At 35.1% G+C, this 12,359-nt stretch overlaps 1 protein-coding gene across 7 annotated transcripts in view; it reads left to right on the top strand.

Annotated features, from left to right (window-relative positions):
- LOC6036222 (microtubule-associated protein RP/EB family member 1) overlaps positions 1-9,835 on the top strand; it is a 45,803-nt gene extending 35,968 nt beyond the window's left edge. For 3 of the 7 annotated variants that reach the window (XM_038262327.1, XM_038262331.1, XM_038262328.1), the window contains exons 4-6: positions 3,268-3,508; positions 3,579-3,660; positions 8,267-9,835. In XM_038262327.1, the coding sequence (XP_038118255.1) occupies positions 3,268-3,508; positions 3,579-3,660; positions 8,267-8,317 (374 nt within the window). In that variant the 3' untranslated portion in view covers positions 8,318-9,835. The remainder of the gene's footprint in view (positions 1-3,267; positions 3,509-3,578; positions 3,661-8,266) is intronic. The other 4 variants (XM_038262330.1, XM_038262332.1, XM_038262329.1 and 1 more) reach the window with 2 other exon arrangements.
- The last annotated feature ends 2,524 nt before the right edge of the window (positions 9,836-12,359 follow it).

Raw genomic sequence — 12,359 nt, 5'->3', positions numbered from 1 at the left:
ATCGTTAAGAATACTTATCAAAGAAAATAATGACATAAACAGTCGACTCGCTTTCTTTCGATATTCCATTCCTCGATATCTCATAGTATGACAATTTTTATTCTGGTTTTTGTTCGTTTCTAATCAAAGATCATGACTTTTTTCTATCGAAATTGTACTTTTTTCGCTTAGAAGAATTACCTGAAAAACGTAAAATTTTATGAATCATTTTTTTTAATTGATACTATTTTTTTTTTACTTCGTTAGCGAAGGAATTAGGATTATAAAAATAAAAAGGACGTTTTTCAATAACTTTTTTTTTCTGGTCGAAACATAATCCGTAATTTTTAAACTGAGAAACCTTTTGTCTAAAATGTTCTTTTCTTTCTTCCATTTTTAAATTTATTATTTTTTTAAGTTAAAAAATACTTTCATATTGATTGACAAAAATATTTTTTTTTCTATTTTTGTAATTTTCTTGAACTTGAAAAATCATTTTTTGAATAATAAAAAAGTCCTTTAGTCATTATACCAAGGTTGTTAATCGATAAAATTATCGTCGATAGTATTATCGTCTAACGATAACGATAGTGGTTTCGATAATTCTATCGGCGATAATCTTATCGCCGATAACGGACGATAACTCAACTTCAAAATCATTTTAAAACCAGTTAATTCAACCATATCCTGTTCAATTTCCGATGCTTTCACTAAGAATATACTTTTTGAAAATGTAGTATGTTTCAAAGTATAAATACTCAAAACTGTTCACAAAATACCGTATTTTTCGATATATGGGTATCAAACGAAGCAAAACTTTGTATGCTTTTTCACTTTATTAGAGTTTTTTGAAAAATACTAAAATTTTCAAATTACACAAATTTGCAAAATTGCTTTCAAAAGTAATGCAAATTGTAAAAATTTTAGCACTTTAAAAAAATATGGTATTTTGTGAAGATTAGAGTTTTTTAAAAAAAAGGTCCAACATTTTCACTTATAACATAATTAATTCGCTTCGTTTGGTACCCATGATTCAAATTTTGCAAATTTGAATATTTTCAAAAAAATACGGTACTTTGTGAACATGTTAGTTTTTGTTGTAAAAAAAACTAATAAAGTGAAAATGCAAACAAAATTTCGATTCGTTTGAACCCATATTCCAAATAATCAAAAATTTAAATACTTTCAAAAAAATACGGTATTTTGTAAAATTTCAGAATAATAAAAACTAATAATGTGAAAATGCATAACAAATTTCGCTTTCCGTTTGATACCCATATTGCAGATTTAGAAAATTTAGAATTTTGAAAAAAATACGGTATTTTGTTTAAATTGTACTATTTTTCAAAACAATAACTCTAATGAAGTGAAAAGCATACAAAATTTCGCTTCGTTTGATACCCGTATTGCAAATTATGCAAATTTGAGTAATGTCTAAAAAACACGGTATTTTGTGTTTTTTTTTTTACTAAAAAGAAAACTAATAAAGTGAAAATTCGCTTCTTTTTTGATATCCATATTGAAAATTATGCAAATTTGAGTAGTTTCGAAAAAATATGAAATTTTCACAAAACAAAAAAATATAAAATGAAAATGCACACATAATTTTGCTTCGTCCCACAATGCAAATCATGAAAATTTGAGGACTTTCGAAAAAATACACAAATTACACTTTGAAACTTACCACATCTTCAAAAAATATATTATTACAGCAATTCCCCACGAAAACAGTATGATTTGAAAAAAAGTTGCCCGATTTAGCCTAAAATTTTTCTGGGGTACCTTGGTCGAAATAATAAGACGAATAAATAATTTTGTATGGCCATTAGGGGGACCTACTCCGTGTTAGGGTAGTCCAAAAAATTGCCATTTTCGTCGATTTTTGCAAAAACCACATTTTTCAAAAAAAAAAAAAAAGCTCCGCACCATTTCAACCGATTTTAGCTGTTTTTAGACGCAAACGAAAGGGTATTAGATAGTCTTTTAAGGAAAAAATGTTTTAAATATCCAGTCTAACATTTGAAAAGGACGAATGGAAACTTAAAATGCTGTTTTGAAGGTCTCGGGACCAAAGAACCTATGTCTGAAAATATGTTCATCGGATTCCTCGGAAAATTTGACATAACATATAGAAGAATTGTGAAGTTATGTTTTCAATATTCCGAGATATGATAAAAAAAAATCTGAGTTTCTCGATACGCCACGCGCAAAAACGGAAAAATTACGAAAACGAGAAAAAAGAACTTTTTTCACTATAACTGCGATAACTTTAATATTTAAGTGATGAAAAACCCAAAGAAAATTGAATTGTCTGCAATACAACTTTTATATTGTTACACTCTAAAAAATTACCCTGCAAAGTTAGAAAAAACACGGAAATTTTAAAACGAAAAATTTAGTTCTATGCAGTTAATGCAGATTTGAAAAGTATATTAAATTTCCCTTAAAATGTCGTGTTCCATTTTTCCAACAGTTAATTAACGAAAAATGACAGAGTTTAAAAAACTTTTTAGTGTTTCTTGAACTAGCAATCGAGTTTTTTTATTAAATAAGTTAAGAACAATTTAACAATTTTTAATCTCAAAACGTTGTACTTTAACCAAAAAAAACACTCGTTTGCATTTTGACCTTTCGTGACAATGGTATAACCAAAAATAAGCTCATTTGTAAAACTATAACGTGATTAATGTAAATAGAGCAAGGTTACTTCTTCATCATTATGAATTTCTTATTTCAATTTATCCTTCATATCTCAAGCCAAAGCAAGGTTTTGTTTTGTTTTTGTACATAAATACATACATCTTCAACGACCTCTCCATCCTTTTCCGTTGATTCGCCTCCTCACAACACCGGCATTCTTATGACACCTCATCAAGGTAGCAGAAGAGGGCAGGCACACCATAATAGTGGCGCCACAAACCACCAGCAATCAAATTTAAATAGAGCAAATAGCAACTAAAAATATACAAACCAAAAGCAGCACACTGCAATTACGCTCACAGTTTATTCTCGTGCAGAGCCTAAAACTAAAGCAAAAATTTCACTCGCAAAAATTAATACAAAATAACAAATTTAAAATGATAACCTCCCTTCACCTTCCTCCTCCTTCGAGATGTGCAAATGTAGTGTAATTTAGTTTTGTAAACCAGTAGTTTGTAGATCCTTAACCCCTTTTTATTTCTTTCCAAACTCCAAACAACCCACCAAATCCTTCCGTTCCGTTCCGTTCCACCACCCGTTGTTCAACATCACCGATCACACACGAACCGAAAAAAAACTAACACCCAGTTTCCAAAGTGACCCCCAGTAGACCCGCAGCGCAACCGGTGAGCAGCCTGGAGCGTCGGCCGTTGGGCGGGGGCGGCGGCGGCGGTGCTGCCAACGCGAGCAAATCCTCCTCGCAGAACAGCGTGTCGAACCAGCAGGTCGACGAGCTGACCACACAAGTCATGGACATGCGGTTACATCTGGAGGGGCTGGAGAAGGAGCGCGACTTTTACTTCAGCAAGCTGCGGGACATTGAGATTCTGTAAGAGGAAGATTTCTAGGTAGCTTGTGATGTAATTTCGCTAATTGAAACTTTTTTCTTCTTTTTTTAGCTGCCAAGAGGACGAGCAAAACGAAACTCCGAACAATCTGATCCAAAGAATTTTGAATATTCTGTATGCGACAGAGGTAGGTGTAAGTGTTATCATTTTTCAATTATTAACAATTGCTAAACGTGTGTGTGGAGGTTTCTTTGGGCCAAATTTTAAGGATAAGTAGAACGCTATCGGTAGTACTTTCTGGTAATGGTAGAATCGACTTCTAGATGTTACGAAGGTTGTGGTTTACAACAAGTCAGTTCAATCCACGTGAATAACGGTAACATCATTCCACCTAAATCGTACAAAATTTAAATCAGCATTTTCTGATCAAGCTAAAATTTGGTGGGGCGGTTGATACTATCAAAACAAACAAGAATTTTGATTTTCGTGCAAATTGGAACTCTCCTTTTTGACACCACCCCAACGTTTCGCCTTTTTCGCAAAAAAAAAAGTTAAAGACTTCCATTTTAAAACTGCGATATCTCTAGAACCGCAAGTCGTACAAACTCGAGCCGTATCTCATTTTAAAGAAAATTAGACGTAGAATCGAGTGGCTATCTAGGGGAAATAAACCCATTTTAAGCCTAATAAGCGGTCTTGTTTGAATGATGTTGGATAATCTGGAGTGTTCCTTGAAATTCAGTAAAACCAAGTACACCAACGAGTAGAGCAACTTTTTGTGAACATTTCTGTTTATTTTCACTTTTATTAAAAGTTATGCTATTTCTTTTACAAGCATTTTAAAAAAATATTTCAAAAACGCATTCTAATCAGTCGTGTGCATTGGGCCACGCCCATTTTTCTATTTTCAGCTTAGTTCTTTTTTTTTCTTCCAACGTTCGTTTGGGTCTGCTTCGTGCTGCCAAAATTCATGTAATTTTGAGCGAACACTCACGAAAAGTAGCATTTATAGAGAAAGTTTCCTGGCAACACCACAAGCGCTGCTGGTGGTGTTGGTGGCCACCCTTTGTTCTTTATTTGCCTTTGTCTCTCGCTCGGTTTTCTTCAGGCTTCGCTTGGAATGGGTCATCAAGATTAAAACGTCAAAAGACTTGGCGCGTTTGTTTTTTTGATGGCGCTTGCTAATTATTTACATGTTTCGGGATTATTTTTCAAGTGAGTGACTAAGTAACGGTCAAAAGAACATGTTGCACGTAGTTGGAAGCAATTTTATATCTTAAGCGCTTTGAAATCGTTAGCGCAAGTGAAAGGATATTGATGGCGACTTTCGTTAAGCAGTTAAACTCTGATCTTGCGTGTGGATGTGTGTGCCACCAAAATGATGAGAAATGGTCTCGCAAAATAGAAATTATGACCAAAAGTGCATTAAATTTGATCTTTTTGGCCAGTAAGTGGCATACATTTGCGTGCTTACTCGAGGCGGTGCTTTTGCTGGTAAGTTTACAGCCTAAATAGTATTTTTTTAAGCTTTAATCGAGCATCAAACTCTCCATATGACGAAGATAGGTGTTTGATTAGAAAGGGTATATTTCCCCTAGTCTGTTTTCTAACTAAAAATTGTTTTCAATGTATATTGGAAAAATGTTAAAGGCCTCCGTAGCACTTAAAATCAACTCGAATCGTTTCGCACTCTTCAACAATGTTCTAACTTGGGCGAGACCTGCGCCACTTGAGACTATTTCTAAAGATTATAAGAAAAAAAATCACAGAAATTTAATTTGTTAACATTGGACAAAAAACGCGATAAAGTTTGACAGAAACAGTAAAAAAAATCTACTGTTTTAGTCAAAATTTTCGCTGTATGGGGGATCAGTTTCGCTAAAATCAGCGATTTCACTACTGAGAGAGAGCTGCCGTATTCCAAAATAAATCAGGAGATTTTTCTGCTGATTTTGGGAAACCAGTGGTCAGTGGATTTTTTCGCTGGACTGGCGGTCTATTGCGCTGAATCAGCATTTTGTAACGCCGACGTCTGGTTTTTTTTTTTTTCTTCCGGCGGTTATCGCTTGTGCCAACATAAACCAGAAGATTGTTTTGCTGGAGTTGAGAGAAAATCTGCTGGTTCAGCGGATTTTTTTTACTGGACCAGCGTTTTTTTTTTTTTGCAAATTCCGTAACGAAAACAATAAAAATAAACAGTACTGGCAGCTGTGATCTACGAAAACACAATAAATATTTTGTGAGTAGGATGATTTTACAAGTTATGTTGATATTTCTCAATGAGTGAAGCTTTGTTGGAAAAAGGTTTCAAAACATAATTCTGTTTATGTTGATGATTTTGCAAACTAATTTTCCCTTCACCATGCGGTTTTTGTTTACATACGCGTTGGAGCTGTTGTGTTTTTTTGTGATAAACCAGCACTATGTGAATATTTTATTTCATTGCCCTCTACCAGCGATGGAATAATCATCATCAAAGGAAATCATTGGACGTTCATCAAGAGAAAAAATCCGAAGGGAGTATGGCTCTCCTCTCTCGCGTACGAAAGATCGGTAAATAGAATCTAAAAAAAATATCATTTTGATTATTCGGCGGAATATCTTATTCACTAGGTACTACTCTTGCAAGTGAAACGTCACACGTCGGAAAACGACCTGTCACATTTTGTAGATGGGCAATGTGTGTAAACAAAGTGAAATAAATATTTTTAAGTGGTGCTGACAAGGAGATTCACAAAAAATCATCAGCAGATTGATTTTCTTGAAGAATTTCGGGAGCGATTTTCTTTTGCGTGATTTGCCTACTCTCTCTTTCGCGGGTGAAGAAAGTTCGCTGATTTTTTTTTTGCGATTATTCCATCCCTGCCCTCTACCAATTCACTACTGGTTTAGCGAACTTTTCTGCAAATATCAGCAAAATCAAACCAGGCAAATCTTACTTCTAATTTGGTGACAATTCCACTTCCGTGTCTCGTGGCGCAGGGGTAGCGGCTTCGGCTGCCGATCCCGATGATGCTATGAGACGCGGGTTCGATTCCCGCCTTATCCACTGAGCTTCTATCGGATGGTGAAGTAAAACGTCGGTCCCGGTTTCTCCTGTCTCGTCAGAGGCGCTGGAGCAGAAATCCCACGTTAGAGGAAGGCCATGCCCCGGGGGGCGTAGTGCCAATAGTTTCGTTTCGTTTTCCACTTCCGTGTAGTTGCCGAAATATCGTCTGTTTAAAAATTAAGACAACTTACAACTTAGAAAACCCTTGAAAAATTTCAATTTTATCAATTTTTATTATTCGAAATTTTCTATCGCGGTAACTATTTGCTCAATATTTAAAATAAAAAAAGGACAAACGCAGAGAATTTTCTCAGCTAGGGTAAATATACCTTTCTCGGCCCATTTCTATTATTGGCTTATCAGAACTTTGATCATGAACTTCAGCCTAAAATTAGTTGTTTTTTACTTTTTCATAGTGATAAATAAGGAGGTATTAGACTACGGCAAAAAAAAACAAAACAAACAAACACGCCCTTTTTGACAGTTTTGCAGTTTGCCTGCATTTGTTTGCAGAAACGTCAGTCTGCATACATTTTTCTTTGTTTGCTAGTCAGGCAAACTGTCAAACACGAAAAGTGCGAGTTTGTTTGTTTGTCATAGTCTAATACCTCCTTAACTCAAATAAATGTGAGCAAGCAACTCTCTATTGTTGATGTTTCTGAAAATGTTATTTGAATAGCAGCGAAAACAATACGTGTTATGGAAAAATGTGCAAATATATTTTTTTTAAATTTTAAAATATTTTTTGAAATTTGTTAACAGTAATTTTTTAATAAAATTTATTAAAACATATCTCCGTAAACAAAAACTTCTACTTCTTGGGGAAACTGAAATCACAAAACTGGTCATAGTGAAAACTCATCCAGTTTGTTGTGCTCATTTTATAGATGGATTCGTAAGAATGTTTTTTTTTCCAAAAATGACCAAATCCTGAAATATTTCGGTAGTTTAGTGTGATCAATGTGGTAAATGCTTTGGTGGATTTTTGACAGTTCGAATTATTTTAAGAAAATCTACCGAAATCTGTTTAACAATATTTCTAGGGTAACCAATGCACAGTGGTCCAGATTGCAAAATTATGTGGAAAAAATGATTTTCCGAAAAATGGAGAAATTTTGGAGCTTTGGTGTCTTTAGAAAAGTTGTTGCAAATGAGAAGGGGCGACTTTTGGTTTGGTTCGGAATAAGGGTGGTTCATTATTAGAGTGATTTTAAAAATCTAACTTTTCAGAAATATTTTTGGCATTTTTGTTTGTCTTCTAGAAAGTTGTTGGACTTGCCAATCCAAGCAACTTTGTCCAAGGCACCAAAATTTTTTCTCGTAATCACGCCTTTTCGAGCTGTAAAAAACATTTTTATTTTTTTGCCGACGACATTGGAATAAGTGTTAAAGAACTAGAAATGGTGAAAGGAGTTAAGATGGGATACACTAAAGAGGTTCCGTATTCACACTGAAAATCGTGTCTACTTTGGATTGGTAAAAATGTTGAAACGTTCCAAGACACGGACTAAGTTGGTGCGGCAAGAGGGCGTTGCTGACAAGATATAACAAAGCACAAAATCGGCGTAGAAAACTTTCTAAAACTATCACTTCTGTTTTTCTTTCTATTTCACAAACACTCTAACACAAAACTAACCGATTAGTTTAACACAGCCAGGTCGTGTTAAATTTGAGTTGACAAACTTTTCCGAGAAAATTTATCTTGACGATCTTTAAATATTCACACTTGCTTCCCCAAATTCTTTCACAGGACGGTTTCGCCCCTCCGGATGATGCGGCAGCGGAGGAAGAAGAGTACTAAATCGCTCATTACACCTAGAACAACAAGCAACAGCAGCAGCAACAACCACACAACTAAGATCAATGATGAAGACAGCAGAAAAAAAAGCGCGCGCGCTCTCTCGCACACACACCCACAACACACACTCGTCCGCAGAGAAACTACAATCTGGCCGGAGTTGACTCCGCGACTTCCCGGAACCAACCAACCCAATAGAACTTGGAGCGTCGAGAACAAGCTGTAGTTTAAAACACTTGTGAGAGATATAAGATTGCGGTAGTGATGAGGTTTTTTTTCGTTTCGTTTTTTCTTCTACATTTCCTTTTTTTCTCTGTATTTAAAAACAAATATTTCACCCAAACATATTAAAAGCTACCATATTATCAATGTGACTAATTCAACGCGGTTTTGTGCGATGCGAAGCGAGGTGAGAAATAGAAAACAAAAAACGAACTGATTTTTCCCACATGTGGAATTGTTTCGAAACTGAAAAAGTGGCGCAAGTGTTTATAGTAGTTGGGGAAATGGGGAGAGAAAAACAAGAAAACACGTATATATTTACGCAAAAAGGTTTGAGATCTAAATCATACTGCATAAGAGATTTCGTTTTAGCATTTTTTCCGTCTTTTTTTGTGTCTCCTTTAAATCCGTGTCGAGCGCAAAACACACAACAAACCCGGAATGTAACACGAACGAGAAAGAGTATTTTGAAATGGTGCAAAATCGACTGTTTTATAATAGTGTATTGTTACGCATTTTTCCCGCCCCGTCGCGTGTATTGTAATTGTAGTAATATCTGGCTTGAATTTAACGTTTCTGTTTTGTGGAGGGGGCTCTTCTGGTAATGTACGCATTACTAACTGTTGAGCATTTGCCGACAAATCAGTGGTCCACGCTCAGCAACAATGGGCACGCGCAAGAGTGTGCCGTTGTTCCAAAATGCCTTGTTATTTACACTTTTCAACGAACCAAACAACAAACTTATTGTTCTACAAAACCCTGTTACAGGATTGGAAAGCACTCATCCAGCGCATTAAGAAATAGACTAAATTTTTCATTTAACCGACAGGAAAAGTAGTGAACAGAGAAAAAAAAAAACATAAATTTCGAAAAGTGTAAATTATATAACAGGTTTAGCTTGAATACTCTGTTGTGAAAAGAAGCAAAATAAAAACAACAATAAAATATAGTATTGTTAACGTCAAATGAGTCGTTTGTGCGCGTGAAACAAAACAAATCAACACCCTATTACAACCTATTTATGCTTGAATGGATCCATTTTTTCTCTAATCGCCAACGCCCCGTGCTTATCAAACTGAGGGTAATACATAAATAAAAAAATAAACGAAACCTAAACAGCATTGTTGCGCAAGTCAGGTGTGCAAACCAGGCGTTAAAAAAAACAAATCTAAAACAAACTTTTTTCTAACATTTTGGTTCGAATTCGGAAGGCCCAACCCGGGCCGCCACCCCCTATGACAAAATTGGTTAATTTAATTATTCTTTTTTATTAATAGACAAATACTATCGTAAAAGCAAGCACCGTTTGTTTCCTTTTCTTGTTCCGCAAATGATGACAATCCCTGGTGCAAAGTGGGGGAAAAAGTGCCCTTCCCTAACACCGACGTGAACTTCAAGTACCTAGAATGCATTCAACTTACATCGATTCCCAACTTCCTCCATTTCGATGCTCAATTTGGGAGTGCCTGGTAACTTGTGACAGGATAACAGCATTCCAATAAGTGCAGTCTACTAGATCTACAAGCAGGTGAGTTGACAAAAATGTAATCTATTTTATAAGTGTACTGCTATGTTTCTACAGCTAAAAAAACCATTCTGTCAGAGAATCAAAGAGTGACGTCATACCGTTCGTTTTGACAGTGATATAAAGGAAAATTCGGATTTTTTTCTAAGTTAATTACTATTTTTCCGAACCTGTGCCGCCCAAATGCCGACCTGCCGCATCGAAACATGTTTGGGCACTCGAAGCTACAATGATATTGAGTTGACAAGACGCATGGACACCTGATAAAGGCAACCAGTATACAAATGCCCAAGCTGAATATGACAAAAATGATACAAAAAGTGGACGACTTCTCGGAGCAAGAGTACGTAGTTAAAACAACAGTCAACTTTCGAACAAAAAAAGTAATATGAAATCTTAAAAAGAGACTTATGCAAGTTTACTTTTGCACAAACGAAAAAAAAGATCATTATTTATCATCTGGGAGCAGGGATGGCAAAGGGCAAAAAAACATCGCGAAGCCCTCGTTTGATTTATTACCTTCCAGTTACAGAATTCACTATAATGATGTATGAAGCAATTGTAGATTTTGTACAAACGAACAATTTTGTAAAACATTGTTTTGTTCTAAAGTGAATGCTGTTGAGCGTAAACAATGTCTAAAAATGCCACCATCGGCGTCCCTCACTCGCGATGGTGAGGGGATTTTTGTTTACGCTGTAATGTCAACAGCATTCAGTTTAGAACAAAACAATGTTCTACAAAGTTGTTCATTAGTAAAATATCTACGAGTGCTCCATACATGATTATAGTAAATTCCTTAACTGGAAGGAAATAAATTAAAAAAGCTTTTTGGAGGCCCATCGGCAAATACCTTCCCTGTCTGGGAGAGCTTAAGAAAGTCTTTAGTAGTATTTGAAATTGAATGCTGCTAGGTACTTGAATAACACGTCTGTGTTAGGGAAGCGCTTACATTGAAAAAAAAAAAGACTAGCGTTTTAGGTAGCTGCGTGCTAAAAAAACTCACCATATTGCAATCAGGGTGAAGTAGTAGCATAGTATGAAACTTTTCATAAAAATCTAACTATTTGACACGTTTGCAAAAAATCAATTTGCTGTTATTGGCTAGTATTGAAGAATTCGACGACGTTTTTTCCGCTAGGTTCGCTGTTGTTCCAGCGGTGTTCGGAATGACAGCTCCCATACAGTTTGAGCAGTTTTTAGGGAAAAATCGCGTTTATAATGAAAAATCAAGCATTTTCAGAAAAGTGGGGTATTGCAAAGTGTGGCAATTTTGCTAACGATCATAATGCGTGGTGATTTGTAGTGATTAAATGTGACTGGTATTTTATTTAAACGATTTTTCTAAAAAGATGATCGCTATTTTAGTTAACTTGAGTTAAATGTTGCAAAAGTTAAAAGTAATGATGAAATATTATGTAAAAGTGTTTAAACTTTACTTTTCTTCCCGTTTGACCAAAATATTGACCTTAAAAATGCATTTTGGTGATTTTTTGGAAATTTTTGGAAAAATTCGAATAACTGACAATTTTTTGAGAAAATTATTGTAATTATGCTGTAATATGACTCTAATAGTTTGTTCTATTAATAATACACACATAAGGAGCATTATCAATCAAATAAATCTTATTTAAATCAATTTTTCAAAAGATCTTTTTGGTAAATTTGACGAAAAAAAAAGGAAAAATTAACTTAGTGTCTATGATTTATACATCATTCGATTCGTTTATGCGATTGCCACACTTTACAATAACTTTCATCGACGTTAAAAAATATTTGAAGGAGATAAAAATCAAAAACTGCAAAAAAAATAATATTTCCAAGCACGCTGTCATTCCGAACATCGTTGCGTAGTGCTTCTACTCGCCACCAGGATGCGTGTACGTTTCTGTCGAATCTCTCAATGGAGATCGGAAGGAAAGGGGTCATGAAACAGCTTTACGAACAGTAGAATAAAGGAGAGGGAGCGTTTTCTTGGGGCTTTTCTTCACCCTCTCTGGCTTGCTTTCGCTGCCGTTGCTGCCCATTTGAAATTTTTCTTGACCGATTTTTTCCGAAGTGAACACACCGCTTATGCAGGAGCAATTTTTATCAGCTCATATCTTGGTACCGTCAACTTAGCAAATCGGGACTACAGTTTGATTAGAATCAGTAATTTAGTACTTATTTCTTGTTCGTTATCTGTCATAAATGAAACCAATAAAAAATATATTTAAAAAACCTGAATAAAATAGCTGTACCCAATCGTGTAATTTGTCCCAATTCGACCCAGATGATTGTGATTGTTGATATCAAGCA

This window comes from Culex quinquefasciatus, chromosome 3 (assembly GCF_015732765.1).
Source record: "Culex quinquefasciatus strain JHB chromosome 3, VPISU_Cqui_1.0_pri_paternal, whole genome shotgun sequence".
Taxonomy (NCBI): Eukaryota; Metazoa; Arthropoda; class Insecta; order Diptera; family Culicidae; genus Culex; species Culex quinquefasciatus.
The sequence above is the reverse complement of the archived record's forward strand: the minus strand, read 5'-3'. Positions and strand labels throughout refer to the sequence as shown.